The sequence below is a fragment of the Micropterus salmoides genome, unplaced genomic scaffold (genome assembly GCF_014851395.1).
Source record: "Micropterus salmoides isolate LMB-PRFRI ecotype aquatic unplaced genomic scaffold, ASM1485139v1 Ms_hic_scaffold_14, whole genome shotgun sequence".
In the NCBI taxonomy this organism is placed as follows: Eukaryota; Metazoa; Chordata; class Actinopteri; order Centrarchiformes; family Centrarchidae; genus Micropterus; species Micropterus salmoides.
In genome coordinates, this window is record NW_024040485.1 from 14347622 (window position 1) to 14375510 (window position 27889).

Consider the following 27889-nt stretch of genomic DNA (forward strand, 5'->3'; position numbering starts at 1 on the left):
TAGCATCAGAACAATTTACACTGCATAACTGTAAAGCTTTTACTGACTCAGGCTGAGTTGGATGTGAACGGCAGTGTGTAAATGTTTAGAACTTTACCACAATGCCAACTGTGCTTTTGGCTTGAACAATAAAGTCAACCGAGATAATTAACAAGACCAAATCAAGACAATGACCTGGCACTATAAATCAAACTGAGATAAGAGACTAACTTGGCTGCGTGGAAATTTTATGTGTAAACGTGATTGCACGGAGTTGTGCAAATTGCAGCATGACAGCACACAGTGAATGCAGTTAAGTGTCTTGTGTACGTTACTGATCCCTGAAAGTGGCCAGAGGGGGGAATTTTAATATGACAAGAGTAAATCATATCAAAGGGATCGCTATTGAGTTTTAACATGCATTTGTCCAAACATGAATGTAAAGTGCTCCATTTGTGCTCCGTGCATTTAGGCCCCACATTACAAAATCATCACAATAACCACAAGCAGCAGGCCCAATCTGAGATAGCAGTCGAGTCCTCCTCTTCTTGACCTATAATGATCTGGTATCTGGTAAGTCGCTGGCAGAGCATTATGTCAGGAAACAATTCTAGGCCTCCTACATGTGCGAGTGCACTTACATCACATACCAAAATGACTACAATTAAGATAAACAGGTGTAATATAACAGCATAATCTAGTTGAGTAACAGTGTTGTTATAGTTAAGAACTCACCCAGCAGTGGGACAAACAAAAATTAATGAACTTCTCCTGAAAAAGTATAATTAATGTAGCAGATAACATGTTTATATGATTAAAGATTAAAAAATCCCTGATGAGAGCTGTCTTTAATGTTTGAAAGTTTGAAAATTCTACATAAACAGAAGCAGGGGACAGGGAAGCAAAAACACCAAATATTGATTTGACTCAAGTCAATATAAGCCTCCACGATTTAACCCTCCGTTTAACTCTTTACACATCACGCTGATCAAACCATCGACTGACCACAAACTCTAAGCTGGATCGAGTGGGTGTTTTCTTTTTCCACAATCAACTGCCACTTTTAAGCCACTGCTTTCGTCCTATTATAGGGAGATATTTTACAACGAGAGAGCACAAGTGGTTTGGTACACCACGGAAAGAAAAAAAAAAAAAGACCTAGGCAAGCAGTTTCCTGTCACCTATATACTGAGTTCACAGTTCAGAAATACAGTGATCAAGCTACAGCCAGCACTTCCTCAGTGTGGCCTCTCCGTACAATCACAAAGAGAGAAAAAAAGAATCACGCCCACTTGCAGACTGGCTTCATCCCACTTACAAATCAAAGTTCATTGTTTAACATGAGTGGTGACTCTGAGGTGAATGGAAGTGTAATTGTGGATAATACTGTAGGTTTGTGTGAATCACCTGCTGTTGCTGCCGAGGTGCCAGAGATGGACTGGTGCCTCCAGAAGCTAATAGCTGACCTCTGTCTGCACTGGAGTCTATTCAGCCTCTCAGCGAGACCTCCACTGTGCAGCAACACAGATGTACAATAGATGATGTTACCTGATAAACTCACATAGTTAGTTACTTCACAATAGTTTATTTCAAAAGGAAAAGATTTTCTGACGCAAAAAACTAAACAAGAACCAAGCTGTCGAAGACTACAGATAGCCATCTGTCAGATTTTGGGGGCTTAGAGATGGCAATGACATTTAGCACCCACATCTTGACACCAGGTGTCCCTTTCATCATGAGTTCTGCCACGGAAACATTGCTGCCAAAGTCTGACTGTCACTTGGCAGCAAGCAATATGTCTTTTTACTTTGTTTGCTCTTATTATGAGGCAATACACTGTAACAATTGATATATATATATATACATATAATAATGTGAGGTATTGGTCCAACGCTGACCTTATTAAGCAGATCAAGTATCAGCTACACGTGACCCAACCATGCTAAATATAGTTTCTTCATTACTGTCATTAAGAAATTCTGTTTTTGTGCTATCAGTTACATTCACTCAGTCATAGCTGGTGGCTGACTCTGTTTATAGCACCACAGCAACCCCTGGATTTATGTTACCTTACATAAAAATGACCCCAATAAGTTTCACACACTGTAGTATGCAGATCTTAAACTAGGGAAAAAGGGAAAGCTGGTAATTCGAGAAATATTCACAATCGACATCATTAGGGAAAATGCTGAATTGGTGGATCCCTAACGTGACTTTAAAAAAAAACAACAACATTCAAACCTCTGAAATTTCCTTTTCTTTTTGGCGGAGTCTTCAGGAGTCCTGGCCTGCCTGTCCAATGGTTTCTGAGGTGTCTGCAGCATCGCCTGAGCAGATCTGACCCAGTCACTGACTGACCTTTTGCTGGCCTCACCAGTTTGGAGAGAAAAGCTGGAGTCCAGTCTGTTTGAGGCCATTGTGTCGCCAATATTCTCGCCATCAGACACATAGCCTGAGATCTCTAGCTCTGTCATCTAGGGGTAAAGAATAAAAAAAGATTTAATTAATTTAATTTTTTTAATTAATTTGACCCAGTTGTTTTGGAATGCGTCATGCTTGAATGAAATTCAATATTTGAAAGTGTTAAATCACAGATAAAATGCCACTATATATCAGGGAGACATTTGATATTTAAAATGGCCTCAGCCATCAGTAAATTAATAATCAACGATTAAATAAAATCAACAAACTCAATAATACAGTGGGTGGATATGGCAGAGTGATACACTGTGAGGCTGATTAATTCACAAGATATGGTAACAAAACAATCTTTTTTGCTGTGTCACTGCTCACTACACCTGAGGGACTCAGTTCTCATGGAAAAATCCAGAAGTAACCGGAGTTCCTGTCATGTGCAGACAAGACCAGCATACCAGGCTCTGTCAGCCAACGTGCTCTCTTATTTGAATCAACTTGACCCTGCTAGGCGGCGTGCCAGCAAACGTCACACTCTAACCAGCTACAGAGAATAAGGAACACTATGTTCCTGGCCCATGCTCAAAAATGTTTTCACCCGGCACTGAAAGCATTGTAAGTACACAGCTCTGCGCAGCTTCATCCACTCACATGTTTTCCTGAACAAACAGTAGTAAAAAGATGTTTGCAGTCTCGCTCTGTTGACATGGCCCTGACCTAGCATAGCCCTGATGTGGTGGAGGTTTGTTGACCCTTTGAGCTGCTGATGTTAGTGGACTCATGCTTCACATTAGAAGTGGACATCCTTTTCGGCTGTTAAATGCAAAGTCGCCCTCAAAGCTCCGCCTGTCCACTCTCAGTATAATAACACAAAAATCTGGCAGACATTCATAAAGTGAGTCAGTCGTACATTTATCTGGAATAATAAACTTGGACTTGGATCGTGTCCTCTGTATCCTGTTAGATCCGGTTTGATTTACAATTGGTAGTGTGTAAGCAAGCTTTCCAGGCAGAAAAAACTCAAACTAGGTTGTTACATTTGGCTGTTTTTAAGTAAACGAAAATCTACTATATGTCAACTAAAATATAATACTACAGTGTTATAATAGATGCTAGATACCCACATGCTGTTCCCATTACTGATTATGCGCTTGAGTGATGAGCAATCAAATTGTCCAAAAATACCACATGCATACATTTCAGTATAACCATATTTGAAACACTACGACCCATAAGAGTCTGTCTTTCTGGTGGGGCTCTGACCACAAGCCTCCTGCTAGGTGATCATAAGTCTCAGCTGGCCCAAGAGAGCTGATATCAGCAAATTAAACTGTGACAAGGGGAAGTAGCTGGGTCTGCGGGACTGATGTTAATCTGCCTACAGGCTTCCTCTCGACATACAGCCTGCAAACTCTGAGCTTGGTGACGAGGTAGTGGTTAAATTCTAACTTAAATTACCCAACTTAAATTCATCTTCTGTTTTACAGTATAAATAAATGCGTTTAATCCAGCTGATTCAGGTGATTACCAGCTTCCACCAGCACCATCCTCTTCAAGAACATTTTCATAAACCACTATCTAAACAACCGCATCACCTCAGAAATTCTAGCTGAATGATTAAGTTATAATGTGCGCTGCAACGACTAACCGCTGTGTGTGTGTGTGTGGTCCTTAACCTGAGCACAACACCTTCACCACTCCATGCCAGCTCTGCCTTTAACAAACACTGCTCCTGAAGAACGTCTGAGAAAGAAACAGTCATTTCAAAGCCCTTTTTAAAACAGAGGCTGCGGTAAAGAAGGCCCATAATTACTCCGACCTTGCTTCTTTACATTGAACCAGACAACGCTGGCATAACACTGCTCTAGTGTGTGATTTTACATTGCATGCTAGAAGCAAAAGAGGCATGACATGTAACACAACAGCGTCGGCATCTAGGCTGCGGTTGACAAGTCTTTTTTGCTTAGGAAGGTTCCTAACTGAGTGAAGTGACTTGGAAGTATTGAAGTGGCAGCCATGATAAGAGCTGGTCGAATTCTCTAAAAGCTAAGGAAAGGTGCCTCAATGCTTCCTTCTTAGCTCCTTTAGCATTGGGTACACCGGACCCATAATGTCATCCATGATAATGCCTTCCCACAATTTACTTCAGTCACAGATGCGGACACTCTTACCTTAATAAAGGCAATCAAGCTGGCTGACCTCTACAGTAAATGGAATGTAATATTTCAGTGTTTCCCACACACTGATTTATTTGTGGCGGCCTGCCACATTATCAACACTGACTGCCACATATTGATTTTCATTTTTTTTTTTCTAAAATGGGTAAAATCGTTCTTGATCACAGAGCTGCGCGCAGCGCATATATGCTCAGCACCTCCTCTCGCTCGGTCGCTCTCTCTCTCTCACCACAGTTACGCTGTCATTCTGTGGTAAACACTGTGTTCACATACAATAATTTGGGATTCATGTTGATAAAAATGGGTAGGCAGGAGGGTGAGTGTGAGCAAGCATTCTCAAAGTGACAACCCTTTCCATTATTTGGTGACTGGTATAGGCCTTTTTGCTATCTTGGTTATGAAGTAATATTCCACTGTGCTGTCCACAGTGGAACAACACTTTAGATGGCCTGCATTAAAACAACACGGGGCAGAGTGTCAAAGATGCGCTTTTTGTAGTCCATCTTCAGAACATTGTAGTTTCATCAAAGCAGGTCACGTCAGTAACATCCGCTGTCGCATAATTACGTCGCCTAGAGAAGAGCCGTTGGATTCTCTTAGCCCCGTGGTCGTCTTATGAATTCTCCTTCACATCTTTCCATGACCTTATAATGTTTTCCATCGAGGTCAAAGAAAAGTGGTTAGGAAAGGAGATTTTTTTTTTTGAATGCAGCCCTCATGTGTCCCGTTCTGTCGGCTCCCCCATTTTATACAGAAGTCGATTTGGCTCTGTTACTACCTCGGCTGGCGACTTAACAACAATGCCCTCCCCCAGTCTGTATTTGTACGTTTTATACAGATGGGCGAGGCGGAATAACAGTGCAACATTTCCACCTCGACCAGGCTGTGTAAAAGGGGCTCCAGTCTCCACAGCATAGAGGAGAGCCCACCAAAGATTGACTCCAATGATAGTGAAATTGCAAGCAAAGTGTGTTATGCGAGTCACAGCATATGCACCATATTGCATAGTGTTTGGGTGATTATTGTCATTATCGATTAATCTGCTGATTTTGAAGTTTGGTCTCCAGAGTTTCAGAGAGAAAAATGCACATAATTTCTCAAGCTGACGCTACTTGTTTTGCCTTAAAAAACAGTCCAACCTGCATTAACATTTCATTAACTGTAATGTGACACAATAAAGGCAGAAACACATTTAAGAAACTGGAACCATCAAATGGTTGCTTGAAAATGACTTAGTTAATAACAGTCAATTCATTTTCTGCAGATCGATGAATAAACTGTGTTGCAGCTCTACAGTGTTTTGCCTTCCACAAAAACACTACTGAAATGTAATTCTTTTCACATGGGGGGTTTCAGAGGATCAAACGCAACTATTGTCTTCTAGTGTCATTAAAGTAGTAATGATTCATCTTCATACATTATCAGCTGTTTTGAAAATCTGATTTGAATCAGTAAATAAGTGGCAGCTTTTACCAGTATGTGCTTTATTGCTGCCTCAGCTTGTGAACTTTGACAGTTTGGAACATAACCTGAATCTGGAAAGTGCAAAATGCAATGTTGGTTAGAGGCTGTAACGCCCTTTCAAGACATCAGAACATGACTGCAACACTCCACCTGGTGGTATAATGACTAAAACATTAAATCTAAACTAGAAGAGTGCAGATCTCCACCAGGTGTGTCTGGGGGCATGCGGGTGGGGAACAGATAGTGCAGGGCAGGCTGTGTGTCCAGCGTGTATGCATGATTTTTTTGTATAGTATAGTGGACATTTTCTTATATGGATGTATGCAACCTTTTTTAATAAAGTACATTTGTATACTATAGTCTCTGTTTTTTATATATATACACATACAGACATACACACACACACAGTGAGGAAAATAAGTATTTGAACACCCTGCCATTTTGCAAGTTCTCCCACTTAGAAATCATGGAGGGGTCTGAAATTGTCATCGTAGGTGCATGTCCACTGTGAGAGACATAATCTAAAAAAAAAACAAATCCAGAAATCACAATGTATGATTTTTTAACTATTTATTTGTATGATACAGCTGCAAATAAGTATTTGAACACCTGAGAAAATCAATGTTAATATTTGGTACAGTAGCCTTTGTTTGCAATTACAGAGGTCAAACGTTTCCTGTAGTTTTTCACCAGGTTTGCACAGACTGCAGGAGGGATTTTGGCCCACTCCTCCACACAGATCTTCTCTAGATCAGTCAGGTTTCTGGGCTGTCGCTGAGAAACACGGAGTTTGAGCTCCCTCCAAAGATTCTCTATTGGGTTTAGGTCTGGAGACTGGCTAGGCCACGCCAGAACCTTGATATGCTTCTTACAGAGCCACTCCTTGGTTATCCTGGCTGTGTGCTTCGGGTCATTGTCATGTTGGAAGACCCGGCCTCGACCCATCTTCAATGCTCTAACTGAGGGAAGGAGGTTGTTCCCCAAAATCTCGCAATACATGGCCCCGGTCATCCTCTCCTTAATACAGTGCAGTCGCCCTGTCCCATGTGCAGAAAAACACCCCCAAAGCATGATGCTACCACCCCCATGCTTCACAGTAGGGATGGTGTTCTTGGGATGGTACTCATCATTGTTCTTCCTCCAAACACGGTTAGTGGAATTATGACCAAAAAGTTCTATTTTGCTCTCATCTGACCACATGACTTTCTCCCATGACTCCTCTGGATCATCCAAATGGTCATTGGCAAACTGAAGACGGGCCTTGACATGTGCTGGTTTAAGCAGGGGAACCTTCCGTGCCATGCGTGATTTCAAACCATGACGTCTTAATGTATTACCAACAGTAACCTTGGAAACGGTGGTCCCAGCTCTTTTCAGGTCATTGACCAGCTCCTCCCTTGTAGTTCTGGGCTGATTTCTCACCTTTCTTAGGATCATTGAGACCCCACGAGGTGAGATCTTGCATGGAGCCCCAGTCCGAGGGAGATTGACAGTCATGTTTAGCTTCTTCCATTTTCTAATGATTGCTCCAACAGTGGACCTTTTTTCACCAAGCTGCTTGGCAATTTCCCCGTAGCCCTTTCCAGCCTTGTGGAGGTGTACAATTTTGTCTCTAGTGTCTTTGGACAGCTCTTTGGTCTTGGCCATGTTAGTAGTTGGATTCTTACTGAATGTATGGGGTGGACAGGTGTCTTTATGCAGCTAACGACCTCAAACAGGTGCATCTAATTTAGGATAATAAATGGAGTGGAGGTGGACATTTTGAAGGCAGACTAACAGGTCTTTGAGAGTCAGAATTCTAGCTGATAGACAGGTGTTCAAATACTTATTTGCAGCTGTATCATACAAATAAATAGTTAAAAAATCATACATTGTGATTTCTGGATTTTTTTTTTGTGATTATGTCTCTCACAGTGGACATGCACCTACAATGACAATTTCAGACCCCTCCATGATTTGTAAGTGGGAGAACTTACAAAATAGCAGGGTGTTCAAATACTTATTTTCCTCACTGTATATACACATATACATACATACACACACACTGCATTTTCCCCAATGTCAGCTGGGATTGGCTCCAGCCCCCGTGACCCTGTACGGGGCTGATTTACTGACTGACTGACTGACTGAATATATATATTAGAATAGTGTAATTGTATTGTAACTGAGCTTCCAGGATTCACCTAACTGTATAAACTTAGTAAACTACAGATTAGGTAAGCCTTGCAAAGCCAAGCCGATTGCTGGAAATACCTTTTGTTGGAGCGCTTATCATAAAATGGTGAATACTGCTGAAAAGACAAAAATCTCACCTTTAGATAGGCTCAGTCAATAAAATCGTTTTTTAAAATTAAGTTTACAAACTTAAAAATAAAACAAGTATTATTTTGCAATGTACTGAAACATTATGTGTTCATGCTATGTAAACCAAAACGGTCAGGTTTAACGCACACAGTGAACAGAATACTATTTGGTGTCTGACTGGACTCTAGGAAAAGTACTGACAATTATGGTACTACACTACTTCTAGGAAAACGACGTGCAGTGACAGTCAACTCAACACTTCTAATTTAAAAACATTGGACTCAATTAGGTTGTGTGGCCCCATCTAGTGTTCATTAAAACACATAACACCCTTGAGAAAAGGGTCATGTTGCACTGTCTACAGACCACTGCGCATCACGGTACCGCTGTAAAGAACATGAAGTTATCAGAAATAAGTCTCGTACACTCACTTTTGTAGGTTTAAGAGGTAAATCCTCTGTTTTTTCATCAAAGGACTCCCAGTCAGATATTTGTTGCCCACTGTCTTCTTCAGCATCTTCCTCAGATTCATTCAGATCACTGTCTGTGTCAATAACAGGAAGTTTATCTAAAGAAAGAAAAGACAGAAATTAAAACAATTTTGTCAAATTATAAATTTGACAAAGTAATCTTAACAGAAGGTCCACTTACTAGCCTTTTCTGGAGCTTTCAAACACATATTATAGACAGTGTCAGTGAATGGAGATTGTTCAGCTGTTATCATGTGACCAAAGTTCGTTACTTAGGACACAGGATGACAACTCCCTGACAACTGAGAAAACTCTGGAAAAAGTCTAGTAAATAGGTCTTGAGTTAAAGTAATATTTTGAAGTGGAAAATAAGTTTATTCACGTTCTTCCCACACATGAGTTGAGAAGTTTGATTTCCCGTACAGATACAAGAATGGACTCATGTCTGTACGGTAATATGACAATATATCTTATTAGTTTAATGTGTACAAAAACATGTAAAAACATGTTGTGTTTCTCATCAAACTCTCAATAAAAAGCTTTAAACAGTTCCTTATTTTGTCAAACAACTGTTTCCAAGGTCCGGAATGAATTTTCACACTCACATGGATGTAAGTCTAATAGACCAAGTGTAGCATGAGATTTAAAACAAAGGTCAGCTCTGAACTGCACACTCAGAACAACCTAATATGTCGAAGCCCTGACTCAGCAAGGCACAACTAACTTAATTTACCTTTATCAGTGCTGAGCATGTGCAGCGCTCTGGTGTAAGACTGAATGGGAGCTGTGGGTCTCCCTGGTCTCTGAGGACGTTGCTGCTGCTGAGCCACAACTCCGGACAGATGCTGCTCCTGGGTCTCATCATCAGACTGTTCACTGTCACTGGAGCTCCACGCAATGTGCACTGAATCCTCATTAGGGTGAACAGCACTGGTCTGCACTGGTCAAACACAAGAGTACATAAGAAGATAATATTGTACCGTAATCAAGAAAAAGATGCTTGTTAAATTTAACAATTAAAAACTTAGAAACATGTCCAGAGAGTCAAGTGGCTACACCTTCCACCTGTAGAGACAATTGTGCACTCATACCAACTTAAGCAACCCCCTACTTTTAATAAATTAAGAACAGAAGAAATGAATGGTGGGTATTGGTTGAAATTAAACACAGCCTCTTACTTACAAGCTTGTTTTTCTACAAAGCTTTTTTCTTTAAACAAAAGAAGGAAGACTTTTCAAATATTAATTACAAACTATTTTGATGAAATAATAAGTTAACAAGACTGTGCATCTTATCTAATGATTCCAGCTTTTCAAACACACACAGACATTTTGGCATTGAGTTTTGATACTCAACTGTTTAGACCGAACACATATTACAAAGAATGATTTTATTATGAGTGTGGACATATAAGGATTAGTCAATATAAATACAATTGTGGATCATGAATTACTATAATGAGAAAAAACACAATGTGTTTACACTGATGATAGCCCATAATGTATTAGGCAATAGAATTAGACTAAACAACCAAGTACCTAAAGCAGGAGACTGTGCCAACTTTCTTATGGCAGACAGTTTCCTTCCTGATGACTTGAGGTTCTGCAACAAAACAACAGTATCAAAACCACCAACAATGTTGACAGCAAAAGCTGAATAATGCAAAAGTTGTGGGTAATGTGAGTATTATATGGTTATCAATCATGTCATGATGCAATTCATACAACTTTATCAACCTGTAACTCCACAAAACCGTCTCCACATTTCTCCCAGCTCTTGGCGGAAGACACAGATGGGAGCGATGATTGCTCTCTCTCCACTTTTAGGAAACCATTTTGGACATCATCCGGAAAAAATACACAATTTATATCCTTGTAGTATCTTTTCCGCTACAAACAAATAAACAAAAGGGCAAGATGAGTCATGTCAAAAACATCACTGAATGAAACAAGTGGATTAATAGCTCTTACTTAGCTCTGATTGTGATTGTGATTGCTGTCCTGAATGAAGATTAGTTTATACCGGGGTTCACTGTTACAGCTAGCTAAATTACAAAAAGTGTCTGTTAGTATAGATAGTATAGAAAATATTTATCCATGACTGACAGGTAAACTCCACTGAGCTGTGGGCGGGCAGAGGCAGATAAAGGGTTGCCAAAGCTAACTAGCCTTTAGCCTAAAGTTAGCGTAAACTTGCTAGCAACTTAGCTGGCTAGGTAGGTTGCAGTTTTCTTACCTTTCTGGAAGACATGACGACAAAATAAATTAATTTTGGGCCGGTGTTGTAGTTTATGTGTATGTTCACAAAACGTTATCTAATCAAATATGTTTTATTAGTTAAACCGTCGTTGTGCAGTTGCAGTTTGCCGGTGTAGTTGCTATCTCACTGTTTTGCTAACGAGAAGCTGTTGCTCAATCTGGAGAGGGGTGTTTTATTATTCAACAGCGTGGACCGGAGGCCGACCCCAGTGTCGGAGAGCATGCGTGTGAGAGAGAGAGCTTATGGTTATGATTGAAAGTACATTTAATCAAGTGCCGTTTAAACAGGTAGAATCTAACTTGTTTGTCTGCTTCTATCAACTTATACTTAACTACATTTCAGCTGTGGTGGGAGAAGCCGTTTACTCAAGTAAAAGTACAGAAGAAGAACTCACTGTACGACGCTCCTTGCAGTGTTATATTATGTACCTTACATCACTGGTGTGTTAAAATTTAAGCAGCATTTTGGGTATAGCTACTCAAAGTGGAGCTGATTTTAACTACTTTAAATAATGACAGGAGAACCATGTGTTTTGCACGTAAAATCTAAATCTGCAAAAGAAAAATAGCTGTAAAACTATAAAATGGAGTGAGTATTTCCCTGTGAACTGTAGATGCTGATTACGTTAATGTATCCAATAACACTCTGCATTATGAGTACCATGAAAATACCTGCAAGTACATTTGCTGATAATGCTTCTGTACTTTACCTTGAATGAAAACACTGCAATACTAGTACCCAAGTAAAAAAAAAAGAAAAAAGATCTGATGAAATACTTAAACAACCCTACATGTAATTTGCTGTGTAGAATGTTTCTGCCTCTACTCTGAATAAAGCCAAAACACCATCAAACCTTAGCTGAAGGTATGTAATATTGATAGTTACATAACTTAATTTCATTTTTATAACTATGACCAAGTCTAGTTACTGCTGTTGGGAGTGACATGACAACACTCCTATGGACTCAAAATGTAATTTTATTACAGCAAATCCATCCGAATCTCAACATCTTTCAAATAGCAGGTTAAACATACAAAAAGCTCACTTAACATAGTTGTTTTTTTATTAAATATGTAAAAAGCAGGTCAAGTTATTCACAAATAAAATGCAAACATGCAACACGTTTTTTGGGGAATGCATAATGAGTGGGACATGAAAAAAAAACATTTACCATTCATTAATTATTGACAGTACATGTTTACATTCCTTTTCATTTACACAATAGTATATGACAAAGCATTATGGTGCACTGCCCAGTTCAATATTAGTAAATGCAATATTAAGAAAGGGTATACAATGTACTTACTGGAATATATCATGGCAAATTACTCAGTGAACAGACTCGTCTCCCTAAGACCTGTGGTTTTAAAAACAACAACTCTGAAATCTGAACAGACCACAAGTTCCAGCTGAGGTTTAAAATTTAAAATGCTGCATCATAATAAGACTAGTCCACAATAACGTTTCTTCCTTCCCTATGTTTATGGCATACCAAGTAAACTATATCACCAGACCACCTTGAATGGTGTGAATAACACATTGTTGAGCACACTGATTATCTGAAGTCTTGTAATTTGTGAGGATAGCTGTCAACAGTCATAAGATGGCATTATACTACATTTTTATTCACAATTCAACTGTGTTGTACTCCTTCACGAGGATGCAATTCAAAATCTTGCACTATTTCTAAGGCTAAATAATAATAATAATAATAAATATGACAAGGGTCTATGGACAGATTGTCCAATACAGAGTCAAATGTCAGTGCAACATATGGAAGGAGGTTAAATAAGAACTACTACAAGCCCTTTCAGGGCTTTGCTTATTGCATTCTTGTGATTAATATTGTTGATATGCAAAATAAAAACAAAAATAAATGTAAAAGGACAGAAGCCGGGGAAGTTAACACTTGCACTGACAGATAATTACCTGTCTAAACTTCAGCATTTCATTACATCTACTATAGGTTTTGAATTGATGTTCCACACGCACAGTCCTCGGGAACTTCTGTGATGGTCTGAGCTTGTCTGCTGGTGGAGGACATCTCCACAAACCTGCCACAGCAGTTCACCAAAAGTCACAAAAAACATCGAACAGTGAGCAGAGGGATACCAAAAAAATAAAATAAAAACCGTGATGGTGCTTCTATTCAGGAGGATGCTTCATGTGCTCAGTCTTGGGGAAAACAAAAAAATATAGACCATGAGGAAAAATAAAAATCCTGTAACAGTTCTCACATATTAAAAAGGAGGGGTGTAACTGTGGTGAGGGATGATGGCAGTCAGTATTCATCCTGTTCCTCCTGCTGATCATCTGGTACCTGCTCGTGGGCTTGCTGGTCCACTTCCTGTCCGTCACCCTCAGCCAGCTCCGCCCCTTCCTAAACAAGGGGGCATAAACAGCTTAATACTGGTGCTACTGAAGTATGCTCCAAGGCCAACGCATGTGATTACACACAAACACTAAACTTCTCATCTCTTTCAACCGCACAATAACTCCCACCAGGATAATTGTCCCTTTTACTGGAGAGAACTGCAGCAAAATCTTAAGCTGCTTATCTAAGTCAAGACCGACCTGTTCGTCTGCGGCGTAAAGAACCTCCATTAACCGATCGACAAACGGGGCATGTTCTTCACCCTGATCCTGGCACAGCAGCTCCACCTCCCGCAGCTTGCTGAAGTAGTAGTCCCTCTCCTTCTCCACTCCTTCCAGTGCCAACTTTAATGTGTTCACCTATAAAAATAAAAATGTACAAGATTTATTTTTTTGCATCAACATCAAAAACACAAAACAATGTGGACTTTGCTTACAGACAACCGAGTCACTGATACAAGTTGTCTAAAGTGCACAAATCACATGTAACTAGAGTAGTGTAGAGTAAGCTGCCTAACTGATTAGGATGGATTTTTTTATTGATTAAAACTCAATCTTTATCCAACCATTGTTTAGATAATCTATTGATCCATTTAGTCAAGCAAAACTACCACTCAATTGCTGGTTACAGCTTCACGAATGTTACGACTTCTCTTCATTTAATCCCATTACAAATTCAATACTTTGGGTTTTTTTGGACTACTGGTCACACTACATGACCAAGTTCCAGCTCGCTTTCATCTTAGTTTTGTCCTTGTCTTGGATCTGAAGTGTACCCAACCAAATTATGGCAGCCAGAATGACAACATGGCTACTATTTGCAGAAACCTGTTAGACCACACACTGGAACATGACATAAACATGGCTCTGTTTTAATGAGCCATCTATGTGCAGCTCTACATTTTAAACATACTCAGCTATGTACAATGTATATAAAAAGTACTTGCCTGCACTTGGATTTTTAGTTATTTCTATATTTCGTTTAACCAAATTATATCACAGTGGATGCAAATAAGATTTTGACACTGATCTGCAGAAAAAGTAAAGTAGGCAAGCATACATTGCAAATATAAAATACACAATACAATTTCAAATGTTTTCCCCCATCAAGTAAATAATACCTTTAGAAGAAATAACCTTCCAATATTTATGTGGATAGGTCTGTAGTTCAACTCCAAACCTTGATTTTTCAGCTTTCTCTCTCACCATTCTTTTTTTTGCCAAACTGTTCAAGCTCTGCCACAAATTCTGAATTGGATTAAGCTCTGGACTCTGTCTTGACTTGGCCAGTTTTTGGAAGCCATTAACATGTGTTTGCTCTTGCACTGTGTTTCAATCTCACAAGTAGAAGAACAGCAGTCACAGAAAAAGCCCAATTGTCAAAATCTTTTTTCAACAAATATGTACAAGTAAACAAGTAAGTTCTGTGCCTGAAATGCGTTCGGGGGTTACAACAAAGATGAAAAAACTGATGGGGACATAGTGGATATCGATTAAAATATCAAATCTTTTTTTCTTTCAAGTTTAATGGCTGATTTCTGCTGAGTGAAAGTTGGAGAAACCAGACAGTTAATTGTGCCACTTAATGCCAAACAGTGGACACTTCACAAATCTAAGCACAGAACATTCAAAACAATGACAAAATCTTTTTTCGACAAATACGCACAAGTAACATTAGGTAAAATCTGTTTTCAGTCCCATTTACTCAACAAAATAAATATCTAATTAGAAAAATAAGTGCTGATTTGTCTATGATTCAAATGAATTATTAATAATAATAATAATATATTGAGATTATTATTGTTTTATTGCCCAGCCCTGCTGGTACTCCCCATTTACATCTTGCCTTGTTTATCGGTCGGTATTAGGGCTAATGTTAGTGTATTCATTATAATTTCAGATATCTTATTACATATCTTACCACTAGTATAATATTATTTCCAGTTGGACAGCAGTTTCATTTGTGTGGGTTGTTTCCATTCATTAAATTTGTGTAAGAAAATTTTTCTACATGGTGGTCAGTTTCTAATTACCGTTAGTTAATGCTAAGTACTACTTGTCAATAATCATTCATGCAGAACAACAAGTTCAACATTTCTAAAGTTTGCTGTAGCCCATCAAACTTTTTTAGTGTCCTGTCGCCTCCAGGCTACGTTGATGAGCAACTTTACGCACACAACAGCATGAAAGGCACCCAAGCTTCTATCTGCTATTTAGTCTAAAACGCATTTTTATATCAATAAATACACACGGACTGCTGTTACATCGTTTAACTACAGTTAACGTTAACATGTCAACAAAAAAATGGAACACCTTGACCTTTTGAGTTACACCTTAATTGACCCAATAGAAAATTCAATGCCCTGTCCACGGCCTACAATAGCCTATGAGTGTCCGCGTGGTCAGGAAGTGCAAGTCCCCTTCTTTTGTGCATACACCGACAGAGATTGTGAACAAAGTCACTTTGACAACTAGCAACTATTAACTAATTAATTAACTTAACACTTTGGTGATCTGATTGTTTCAGAATGATAGTAAAATTGTACATCCAACTGTCAGAAATGAGCTTTTCATTAACATACCTCCTCAGTAAGATGTGTAACTTGTGCTTCCAGTTCTTTCTCTCCTTTGGCAGGAGTTGTTGGTACAGGGATCTTTTTGGCTGACGAGGGTCTAGATGTTGGTGTTGAGGACTTGGGGGTCGTAGAGCTCGACCTTGATGCTCCTACAGCAGACAAAAGGTTTACAACTCAGGAGTGGATGACTGAAAGCATAATAAGACTTAAACAATTTCTCTGCATTCTGAGATTGGAAGTTACAAGAACTTAGACATAATAATCACAGGAGTTCCTGAAGTTTCCACAGGCACCACGGGTCAGGTACATAAATATAAAAACACGCCCTAATGTCTGCAAACATTTCACATCTACTTGGATAGCAAAAGAAATGTTCGCAGCATTCCTTTCAGCAGCACATGAGGCTTACCTGCAGTAGGGGAGCTGGCTGCGTGGAGGGACTTTTTTGGCAGGTTGAAGATCTGCTCACCGGGGTCAGGTGGGGGAATGGCATCCTGACCCTGTCTGGCTGCAACTGGGTCATACTCTTTACCGTCGTAATTCGCATCAAAGAACTTCTTAAACCACTGGATGAAATCAAGATTGTCCTGAAATCTGCCTTTGACCAGTTTCTCCACGGGAATAATCTGAATCAAGGAGGAGGAAAAGAGGACCAAATTGCTGATTCATGCCGTTTTCCCTCATACAGTGCGCAACAAAAATAACAAAAATGAAATTTGCACATACCCTGAACAAGATTAAAGTAAGGCCAAGCAAACTCACCTTGTCCACATTCATCCTTTTGAAGGATGCCTGCAGCAGTTTGAAATTGTGAATGTACTCGTGCTCCAACTTAGCTTGAAACTTGACCTTCTTAAGACTGATGCATCCAGGGAAGAGCAGATCCATGAACTGGCAATAGGCAGCTCCTAAAGATGTAATAAAATGTTAGTTGACAACATAAGCAAAAATTAGAAGACTACAATAAAAATACAGAACACTGAGTCCAGATATAGGCTAAGATTTATCATGCCTGCCTTTGCAAAGCCTGGGAGCCTTTTCTATGTCCAGATCATTGACACGCTTTCCTTAAAAAGAAAACTATTAATTCTTCACATTCTTGGTAACATGGCTACTGTTAACTGAAGCCTAGTTAGACCTTCATCCATTGGGAAAACAGGCCACCAGCTCAACCTGGCAGTGGGTCATCTAGCGGATAAAACCCACATAAATCCAACTACAAAGCGCAAGTAGTAATCTACATCAAACAAGTAGCCTACATTTTAAGAAAGGGGATGTGTGTGTGTTTCTGTAGGCAGAGAGTGAAATTGAAATTGGATTACTTGGTCACAGCCGGAGAACACGGCAGGCTAGTTTATTTATAGATAACTCTCTGCCAGGGAGAGGTGAGCATGTTTCCACAGGTTTGTCTTAACAGCCAGCTCACACAGAAAATCAGTTGAACCCTGCGCTTTACAGGCGAAGATGTAATCTCTAAAACATTCCTCCCGTCTCAAACAGCTTCTTTGACACATGCAGCACAGGCAGAGGTAAGAGGGCAAGCTGAAGAGGGAGAAGTTTGTCACTCTGTTCTTACCCGAGGAGAGCTGCTCCACTTTCGTGTAGTTTAGGCAGAGAATATCGTTAACCCAGGCAGTGATGTCATGCCTGCTCATAGTCTCCTGGGTTATTGAGGTAGAATATACGTTGACCGCCATCCCCCAACTGCAACAGAAAAACACCACTTAAAAACACAAACAATGCATGTTTCCTCATGCCACACATAGGTTAGTTGTTTTACCAATAAAATGTAATACAGCAGCCAGTTGCTGTGCATCTTAAACCTACCACACAAACCACAATACAAGACACAGGAGCTGAGACAATAAATACAACACATGCTGAATCCTCTCAACCGACCAATTAATAATTATTAAATCAGTTTGAATAGAACAAACTGTATTCATGTTTATAGAAAGCCACCAACAAATCAGGTGATATTACATTCAGTAATCACACATCAGATTTCTCTGGAAGCCCTACAACAAGACTGCACCAAGGTTTAGATCATGATGTGATCTTTAGCATTTAAACACATGGCCAGACTGACCCGCAAAGAAGCACAAGATACTAAGCGCCCTTATCAACACGTGACCCCTCACCGCCGCCTGTCACCAGTACTGGTATCCACTCTCTACAAGGTGAATGTACCCCATCTTCTTCGACTGTGGCCACTGAGTCATAGAAAGTTAGGAGTATGATAACGAAGCATTTAGCTCCAATAATAAGAAAAACTTCACTTTAAAAAGATACAGTCGGACTTGTAGCAATGAGAACATTTCATATTGGCCAAAATTATCTCAGTAAACAATATTATCTTCATAATTACTTCATGAGTTTAAAATCTGTAGGGCTGCAATATCTTATATGGATTCATCTGCCAATTATTATTGTTTGGTCTTTAAAATGTCAGAAAACGGTGAAAAATGGCCATTGTGATTTCCTAGAGAAGTTGATGTCTGCAAATGTCTCATTTTGTCTGGCCAACAAACCAAATGATATTCACTTAATAAAATATTCTCAAGAGAATTTGCACATTTATTCCTAAAAATGAATCATTTTGTTGCAGATTCATTTCTTTGCCAATTGGCTAAAGGACCAATTATTGCTGCTCTATAAATCTGTACCTAATTTAATGACACAATAATAAACTAAACAATTAAACCTATGCATGATGTGTGCATAATGGTGAAAAATGTTTCAGTAAGTGTTCTTGTGTTGCTAACTTTGGCTACAGCTCTTTTAAAACATTTTCAGTAGATTCAAAGAGTTTTCTGCATCTCTTTTGAAATAAGATTGAACTTAAGTATCTCTACACTTCAGACCATACACCTCCTTTGTTTAGGGGATACAGAATACACAGAGTGTGGGGGTTACGCCATTTTAGCAATGCACCTTTGCTATAATAGCTTGGTTGCAGCAGGCCTCATTTGAGTTTATGCCTGGGATCCTTAAAATTAGATTTTTACTTGCATGGTAAATAGAAGAAGTTGGAATAGAAACATGTCGCAATTTTACCTGCTTGCAAAACTGTGGCGTTTGGCGGCACAGGGCAGCTGCCCCACTTACGTTAAGGATATTCAGGTCTACACACCAAAAGCACGCCATGTGCCAAATAATGCATCAGTGAACTTAAAACGTTGATCCTTAAGCTACAGATTAACTGGCTACATGGCAAGAATACATGCTTACAATTTAATTACTTAACTCTTAGTAACCCAGTTCCTCACACATTGGTTATACCTGAACAGCCAGGCCAAGTATTTTAAAAGCTCATCCAAGTTTATCTCAGCCCGTTTTGAACAAATATTGAACAATATATTTAATTGATTACACTGAGAAAATGTAACTACTTATCCGTTCTACAAACACCTTGTTTGCTTTTTCCCTGTTAACACCTGTGAGTCTTCCCTTTTAAGTCCAATCAAACGCACAGGGTACGTTTGTAGAGGTTAGTAATTTAAATCCCAAAATCAGTGACTGATTTGACAATATGCACTATGTGGTCAGTATATAAGCACATTTAATAAAGTAGTATCCAGTAATATTCATCATATATATTAATATATAGTAGTGTGCAGTCCTTTTCAATTCCCCTATAGAAATGAAGGCTGCAGCATAACCACATCTTAATTCATTGAAAGCAAACAGCTGCATTAAAAACACCCCTCTTATTCGCAGCAACTGATATCCTATTAAATCGTGATAAACCATCGTCATCACCACTATCCAGTAGTCACACCAGGGCACGCCGGATAATAATAACCCTTCAGCATTAAAGTTGGGCTATCGCGGCACTGCAGGAGCAGAGCCTCAGTTGACTGACTCTCTGGGAAAGGAAGGAAACTGGGCCAGCCGATTTCATGTCAACAAAGCGGATGTATGCGCTGCTAGCATGCTTTGTTAGCCGGGGCAGGGATAGCCAGCAGACACCAGGGCTGGGCTGAATCATGAATTCAAACATGGGGAGAGAAATATCAGGCTTGTGTCGCAGCTCGTGAGCGGGTTTCACTCGTAAAAAAAGTCACCCCCAAAACACACTGAACGCCATATAAGAGATTATGAGGTAGCAGCGAAGTTGTCATGTCACGATGGGAATGTTTTAGCAGCCGGAGCGGCTTGTCTTGTCTTATTCCTGTCATTTTAACAAGCTGGACCCACTCCCCCAAAATATGCTCGTGCCACTGCGCACCAAAACACTTGACAACACTGCGCTGGTGACAGCAATCATTCCCGAGGAGAGGTATACACACCAGGAGAAGGAAGGGTTCAAGCCAACTTAGGAGCGATGTACGCCATAGTCTCGGACACATCATAGCTAACATGACAGGAGACTGGGAGACAACAGGGGGGAAAACAGCGGATGGGTGCAAAGCAGAAGCAACACACGACGAGGAGGAGGAGGAGGGCCAGGCCAGAATGCAGGTTTCTGTCTGCAGCAGTGTCTCTATTTTTTTATGATTTCTTTCTTACATCAAATCAAATACGACGTTACACTGATTTACCTGTAGGCGCGCTCTCCCCGCACTGTATTTTTCCTGTAAGGGATGATGTTGGATCCGTTGTCCGGGACGATGTCGTTGTTATTCTCTCCATTTGGGGAAAGGGCTTGGGTGGGACCGGGCATTTGGGTCTCTAAAATGTTGAACAGATACTCTGTTCTCTCTCTGGCCGGGGGAAAAAAGACAACAACAGGAACGATGCAAATGCTAAGAAAGTACCGCACCTCCGGGGATCTTTCCTTCTGTCTGCTTATTCTTCACAAATCTCTGCCCTAGTGACGTTGCTGCTCCCTATACCACGTGACTGATGGGGTTGGCTGCCTGTTCCTTATGGTGGGCTATTTCAGCACACCAAATTACATTGATCGCTCGTGTGCTTAAAAAAAAAAAAAAAAAAAATAGATCAATGCTTCATGCTTTTGGGATGTAGATCAACCTCTTGGCAGCGAGGCCACTCATCAGACGCTCAGAGACAATACCCAATCAGATGGAAAGTATGGATTTGATTAAGATAAGGAAAACGCAGCCTACCCAGTCTCACCTTCACATCTTTAGATGAAGATTAGTTTCTTGGCACCACAACACCCAACAGATGTGGGTAAAAAGAAAAGATAGATCCTTATAAATTGGTAAAAGCAGTACTGATGACAATGATGGCGACACATGGTATGACGGAATGTAGTAAAATGTGCTGATTACTAACCATATGACTTAATAAATTAAAATATCACAATAAAAACAGGTCAGTTCAACTGATCCAAACTTATTGTTACTTAAATGTTTTGGGGATGCAACTAGAGCCGCAACTATTAGTTGATTAATCGATAGAAACTTCATCAGCAACAGTTCTGATAATCCATTGTTCATTTTGTAAAGTAATTATTTGTAATTAAGCACATATTCACTGGTTCAAGCTTTTTTTAATGATGAATATTTTCTGGTTTTCATGATCGATTACTGTATGTCGTTGGGTCTTTTGGACTGTAGGTTGGACAAAACAATACATCTGATGTCCCCTTTGGCTCTGGGAACTTTCTATAGACTAAACCATTAATCGATTAATCAATTAAATAACCAGTAGATTAAAGTATAATGACATTAATCCTTATTTGCAATTTTGAGTGATCTAAAGATTTTTTTTTGGGGGATTATAAAATGTCTTGAAATATTGATAAATGTCCATCACCATTTCCAAAAGCACAAGGTGACGTCTGTTTTGTCCGACCAACCCTCCAAACCCAAATACATTCAATTTTCTATCATAAAAGATAAAGAAAACCAGAAAAATCCTATTTGAGCAGCTGGAAACAGTAATATTTAACATTTTTGCTTGATAAATGACTTAAGTAATGAATCAATTTTCATGATGGCCAATTCATTTCCTGTCAACCAATAAATCGATTAATCGTTTAACTATAATCTGTCTATGAAATTTACAAATATCCATTAGGGTGTAAAATATATTTATCGGTTCATACAAGGATCTTAAATTCAACACACATTTTTAAAAATGTGAACAATGAAGTCTGGTGGTTGCTAAGCCATCTCCTGTTTGTGTTGCCACATTGCTGTTTTTATACAACCCCATTTCCAAAAAAGTTGGCATGCTGTGTAAAATGTAAATTAAAAAAAACAAAATGTGACGATGTGCAAAACATTTATATTTAATTGAAAATAGCACAAAGACAACTTATCAATTGTTGAAACTAAGAAATGTTATTGTTTTTTTCAAATCCCAGAGAGGCCGAGTCTTCTGAATAAAGTTTGGGGGGGTTCACCACTCTATGAAAGGCTGCGCTGGAAAATAGTGCAACAAATTAAGAATAATGTTTATCAACGTAAAATTCTAGGAATTTCATTGTCTACAATACCTCACATCATTAAAAAGATTCAGAGAATCAGAAGAAATCTCTGTATGCATGGGACTAGGCCAAAAACCAATACTGGATAGCCGTGACTTTCGGGCCCCTCACACAGCACTGCATCAAAACCAGACACGATTCTGTAGTGGAAATCACTGCGTGGGGTGAGGAACACTTCCAAAAACTATTGTCTGTGAACACAGTTTGTCGCTGCATCCACAAATGCAAGTTGAAACTCTACCATGCAAAGAGGAAACCGTATTAACCAGACCCAGAAACGCCACCGTTTGTGGGCTCAAGCTCAATAAAGACGGACTGAGTCAAAGTGGAAAACTGTCCTGTGGTCTGACAAGTCGAAATTTGAAGTTTGGAAATCATGGACGCCGAAATCCTACATCAAGCAAGAATGGGAAAACATTCCACTTTAAAGATGAAAGCACTCTCCTCAATTCCCAGACGCTTACATGGTGTTGTTTAAACATGACCCTGTCCCAACTTTCCTTGAAAAGTGTTGCTGGCATCAAATTCGAAATGGGCATATAATTTTCCAAAAACAATAACATTTCTCAGTTTCAACATTTGATATGTTGTCTTTGTGCTATTTTCAATTAAATATGGCATTTCAATGTCTTCCAGATCACATTTTGTTTCTATTTACATTTTACACAACATTTTTGGAAACGGGTTTGTATTGTAAAACACTGCTTTTGTTGTGTGTTGCATATTCTGCTGAGCCACAACCTTGAATGGGTCAGAAAAAAAATAGTTTCATTCGAGCCTTGTATGACATTGAAAAGGTGAACTACTCAACTTATTTTCGCTGTACTCAAGTTAAAATTTGTCAAACTGGGAGACTGACAGGGTATCCGAATGTCCCATGAATCATTACCACCCCTAATCTCAAAATATCTGTGAATCAGCAAGTAAGGCCAACTCAGTCCAACCTTATATGAACGTGGTTAGTAATCAATGATACAAAGCTACTGAATGTGGACCAGCAGGTCACAGTATTTAACATGCGTGATGGAAAAGCTCTATAACAGCACTGGACTGCACCAAGAGTCAATACAAGACAGCTAAGATGTTTTATGCAAGTAGGCCCGGCCATTCATACAGCCTATAACTCTACTAATTTAGCATTGTCTTTACTGGCAAGACCCTGTGACCCGACAGCAAAGGCCTCAGGGCAAATGTACAGGGATTCTGTAAAGTTGTTTTACTCTTTCATGTCATTGTGTAGTAGCTTTTTCTTTTCTTTTTTTTTGACACAGACCTGTGGTAATCCTTTAAGTTTTTATGTCAACTTAAACACAGACAGTCAAAAACAAATGCAGGTACAGATTTTGAGATCAATCGTTGCAGCAGCACCACCATCAGTCCAAAGGTCAACTCACATTTTGATCTGTGACGCGTGAACTCTTATCTCTAAACAGTTTGACCTCTGAGTTTGCTGGGTCAAGATAACAAGTAGTCTTGTTAATGTCAGCCAGGCCACTAGGTAAAATGTTTTGTTGAACAAGCTGTTTTTTTTGCTTCTTCTGGTATAAGCTTATCAAAGCCCTGCCATAGTGGAGAGGAAGCATCATTTGAACAAGGCTAATTTTCCAGTATAGTAACCACTTCCACCTCCAGTGGTTACTTTTTCTGTCATAACTGGCCAATAATATTTCCAATTGTCCATCAATGCTTTTAAAACTGGGATAGGGATGTCAAATACTCACACACCTCTGTGTGATCACTTACAACAGTTCTTCTAGTGCCACCATGAGGCCAAAGTTGAGGTCACTTTTTGCCTACAACTTATGAACTTAAGAAGAAGAAGAAGAAGAAGAAGACTCTTTTAAACCCACCTAAATCCAATTAAGACAACTGTCCAACAAATGAAGTCTGATTAATCTCACCCAAAAATACTGACCTCCATTCTGAGTTTTGTCTCATACCAGTTAATCAAATTTTCACTAGTCTTAGCCTGTTATGGTTACTTAACAGGATTTTCATTCTCCATAGCCACGGCTTGACAAAGTCGCCTTCTGTTAATTGATACAGGATTTATAGAAAAGCTTTGCTTTGAACCCTGATTCCAGATTCCAACAGTGTTTGGTTGTGAAACTGTGACCGTAATTGACATCATCACTCTTTCATTCAGCTTGAACTAATCACACTGGAGCTTTTAAAAGTCACATGCCAGCAAAGCGGCTGTTTGTGCCACGGATTCCACATTTGACTGACTGCAATAATTCACCTTTGGACTGAAATGTGCATTTAAGATACTCTTTTATGGTAGGCAATTTATTTCAGAAGCATTTGTGTTATATTTGTTGAAATTCTCTTTAGGTCCTGACAGCAATCAATAAATCAAGCTGAACAGCTGCCCTACCTGCCTGTCTACCTGCATGCACTCTGCCAATGCAGTCATTGAACATGAAAATGTGTTTTAGGTGTGTGGCTTTGGAGGGAGGGGGCAGGATACTTTTCGCTGTCTTGTGCTAGTTCCTCAACGTTGCCTACCCAAGCTTTAAGTGTTGTTTTTATTTTTATTTAAGATAAATAAATCAAGACACTTGCATAATTGCAGGATATCTCTTGGGTGGTTATTCTGCAGGTATAAATATTCAGGATCCTCGACTTTACACGGTCAAACCTACTCTTCTGTCTTTACACAGATTCATGCAGAGCTAAGCACAAGGCACAGCCTAGTGCTAATCTCATTAAATCACCAAACTACGGCTGGGCAATAAAACAATAATGATAATTATCACAATATAATTTTCCTCAACAACAATATAATACATTTTCAATATACTGTCAATAAATATTTGCTTTAATTCATTTGAATCACGGACAAATTAGCACCTAATTTTTCTATTAAAATATTTATTTTGTTGAAAAAAAAAAAGAGGCCTGAAAAAAGATTAACTAATCATATTTGTTGAAAAAGACAATAGTTTTGAATGTTGTGACTCAGACTTGTGAAGTGATCCACTGTTTGGCATCAAGTGTTTGTTCCATTCTGACCATAAAGAAGAATTTAACCACATAATTAACCATCTGGTTTCTTCAATTTTCTCTCAGGAGCAAAAATCAGCCTTTAAACAAATAATGATTTGACATTTATCGTGATAATTATTGATATTGAATGAAATGAAATGTTTTTATCGTGACATTTCGTGACACAACATTTTTGGCCATATTGCCCAGCCCTACACCAAACTATGGACACTAGAAGTGTTTCTACGAAGAATGAAAAACATGAGTGCTACATTTCTTCTACAGTAATGTGAAGGGCCATATCAGACTGGAAAGTGACTACTGCAGCGTGGTGGTCTCAACACAATCACACACACAACAAGCACAGAGGTCCGCTTGGTATCTGCCGGCAAGCAGTAAAAGTATGACAAACGTCAGGGGCAGCAGGAAAACGGGAAACTCTGTGCTTGTTCCCATGGGCAGCAACTGCATCCCCCATACTGAACCCCTGCTAAGTGGGGAGGCAAAGCTATCGCCAGGCTGTCACTGATATGAACTTGCCACTTGCCAGTCTGAAGAGCCTTAAAGTGTCATCACACATGTGCAGCATGCATGGCCTCACTTAAACACATGTTTAGACAGTGAAGCCTAAGAATTAAATATGTAAATATTAGACCATAAGATGTGAGACACGTAAGCTTTTTTTTGCTTATGCCTAGGACGGTTGTCTTCCTTTGACGCTTTGCACAAAAGGGCTAGCACACACCAAAAATTAAAGTAAAAAAGGTTGGGACCGTCTCCACAATAACATTTTGAAAGGAATGACTGAACTGTCAATGCATTACCAGGCTTTCAGACCAAAAACAGCACAGCGTTGTTGTTTCAGGTTGATACAGGTGAGATGATTAAATACCATCCAAGTCCAGTTTGGTTAACAGAGCCATGAATATGAAGGCGTATTAGATGCAAAAAAATTACATAATATCTTTAAATACCAGAAAGAAGGATTTTACAATAGAGAAAAGCTACCAGGAATGTCTGTTAAAATTGAATTGGCCAACCGTCTGTCTGAACATGGCCTCAGCCGGTTCCAAGACTGTTGAGATATAGAAAATATGTAGGTGTACTTGCAATTTCAGCCACATGATGTGTCAAGTCCAGTGCTGTAATTTCAGGAACCAGTGACCTCAATGCGTATACACACCATGAATGTTGTGATTTGTATTTTTGTGTGATGCATTTGTTGCCACTGAATGGGTTTAACTAGCTATGGAGCAATCAGGTGGGTACAAGAAACAAAGCATGCAGGCAGGGTAATCTAGCTGTAACATCTGCTTTGTTTAGCTTCTTTGTTCATGTTGCTTGCTTTCAATTTTGTGAAAGCAGGGTAACATATTGGTCTCTGTTAATGCTGTACGTTAGCCTACAATGAATCACTGGGCAGTTTTGCATAGGCTCATACCATTAGAGGAAAAGCAAAGCGGTCATGCTTGCTCACCAAGCTTTCTCTTGTACTGTGTAATCAAGTGGGGTGAGGGGTGGGTACTCCACCCAACAGCCCTCAGCACTCACAAAATAGCAGAGAGGTCACAGTTACCCTGGCCTGCAGGTTGGACAGGTTAAAGTGTGTGCTAGGTATTTAAGGCAACTACGCAGGGTGTTAAATATTCTTGACAGAGTCAGGGGTGTGCACCAACACTTTCAGGGGAACATCAAACCAAACCAAAGTGAGGGCAGGGAGGACCAGATAGGAGTCAGCACCGGTTTCTCACACCTTATACCAGTAGTTTTTCCTGTTAGATACAAGTAACTTAACATGTGTGGAAAGAAACCTTCCATTTGCCATTTGAAAAGGGAAATTTTGCACCCAAGACAAAAGACCAAGGTGGTCCGTGGTCACCCTCTCTTCTTCTCTTCTGTCCCCGGTGCACGCCACTGCTCATAAATAGCTTTAACGTAAACTGTCGTTGCTGATGGAGGGAAAACACGAGAGAGATGTTTTAACAACTCCACGAAGCAGCTAAGTTAGCTGCAGTAAATCTCGTTAATGAAGCTAACTCGGCTTCGTGTTTAGAGATGACAGTTAAATGAGAAACAATGAGTGGTAAGCAAGCGATTACACAGTCAAACAATGCCAAAGCACAAGAAAAAAATGAGTGTTTTACCAAGCCAGACGCTACTTACAGTGACATTAGTACATCTTGTCCGGCTAATCGCCAAGTTACAGTAAGCTAATTTTGTTCCTGCCAACACTGTCAGAATAGTGACAGCAGACATATGCCCTGACCCTGGGTAACATCACCGTACGAATCGCCGACACGTACACGTAAAATACGCACCGGTTTTTGCATTTACACACCATACTGCACGTCTCAAATCAAATTACAGACTGAAATTGTTCAGCAAAGCAAATGAGACTCACCACTGAACTCCGATCCGCAGGTTACAAGGTGTTAAAATTTGCTGTTTTCCGGCTGAGTCACCCCACCCTCCAACGCCCAT

At 39.6% G+C, this 27889-nt stretch overlaps 2 protein-coding genes across 6 annotated transcripts in view; both read right to left on the reverse strand.

The window, feature by feature from the left end:
* Nucleotides 1-11227, reverse strand: part of spidr (scaffold protein involved in DNA repair) — a 35082-nt gene extending 23855 nt beyond the window's left edge. The window contains exons 1-7 of one of the 3 annotated variants that reach the window (XM_038717848.1): nucleotides 11045-11227; nucleotides 10546-10698; nucleotides 10348-10411; nucleotides 9543-9749; nucleotides 8771-8907; nucleotides 2221-2453; nucleotides 1387-1490 (exon numbers count right to left, since the gene is read on the reverse strand). In XM_038717848.1, the coding sequence (XP_038573776.1) occupies nucleotides 1387-1490; nucleotides 2221-2453; nucleotides 8771-8907; nucleotides 9543-9749; nucleotides 10348-10411; nucleotides 10546-10698; nucleotides 11045-11059 (913 nt within the window). In that variant the 5' untranslated portion in view covers nucleotides 11060-11227. Of the gene's footprint in view, nucleotides 1-1386; nucleotides 1491-2220; nucleotides 2454-3045; nucleotides 3118-8770; nucleotides 8908-9542; nucleotides 9750-10347; nucleotides 10418-10545; nucleotides 10699-11044 lie in introns of those variants that run through there. The other 2 variants (XM_038717849.1, XM_038717850.1) reach the window with 2 other exon arrangements.
* An 882-nt stretch (nucleotides 11228-12109) lies between these two features.
* Nucleotides 12110-27889, reverse strand: mapre2 (microtubule-associated protein, RP/EB family, member 2). 3 transcript variants are annotated; one of them, XM_038717853.1, is made up of 7 exons: nucleotides 27810-27889; nucleotides 17594-17721; nucleotides 16780-16925; nucleotides 16427-16643; nucleotides 16024-16166; nucleotides 13643-13801; nucleotides 12110-13448 (listed from the first exon to the last, which is right to left on the reverse strand). In XM_038717853.1, the coding sequence occupies exons 1-7, from the start codon at nucleotides 27887-27889 to the stop codon at nucleotides 13350-13352; spliced, it is 972 nt and encodes a 323-aa protein (XP_038573781.1). In that variant the 3' UTR covers nucleotides 12110-13349. The 3 variants fall into 3 exon arrangements, with proteins under 3 accessions (XP_038573781.1, XP_038573782.1, XP_038573780.1); XM_038717854.1 differs by lacking the exon at nucleotides 27810-27889 and adding an exon at nucleotides 27572-27721; XM_038717852.1 differs by lacking the exon at nucleotides 27810-27889 and adding an exon at nucleotides 20562-20846.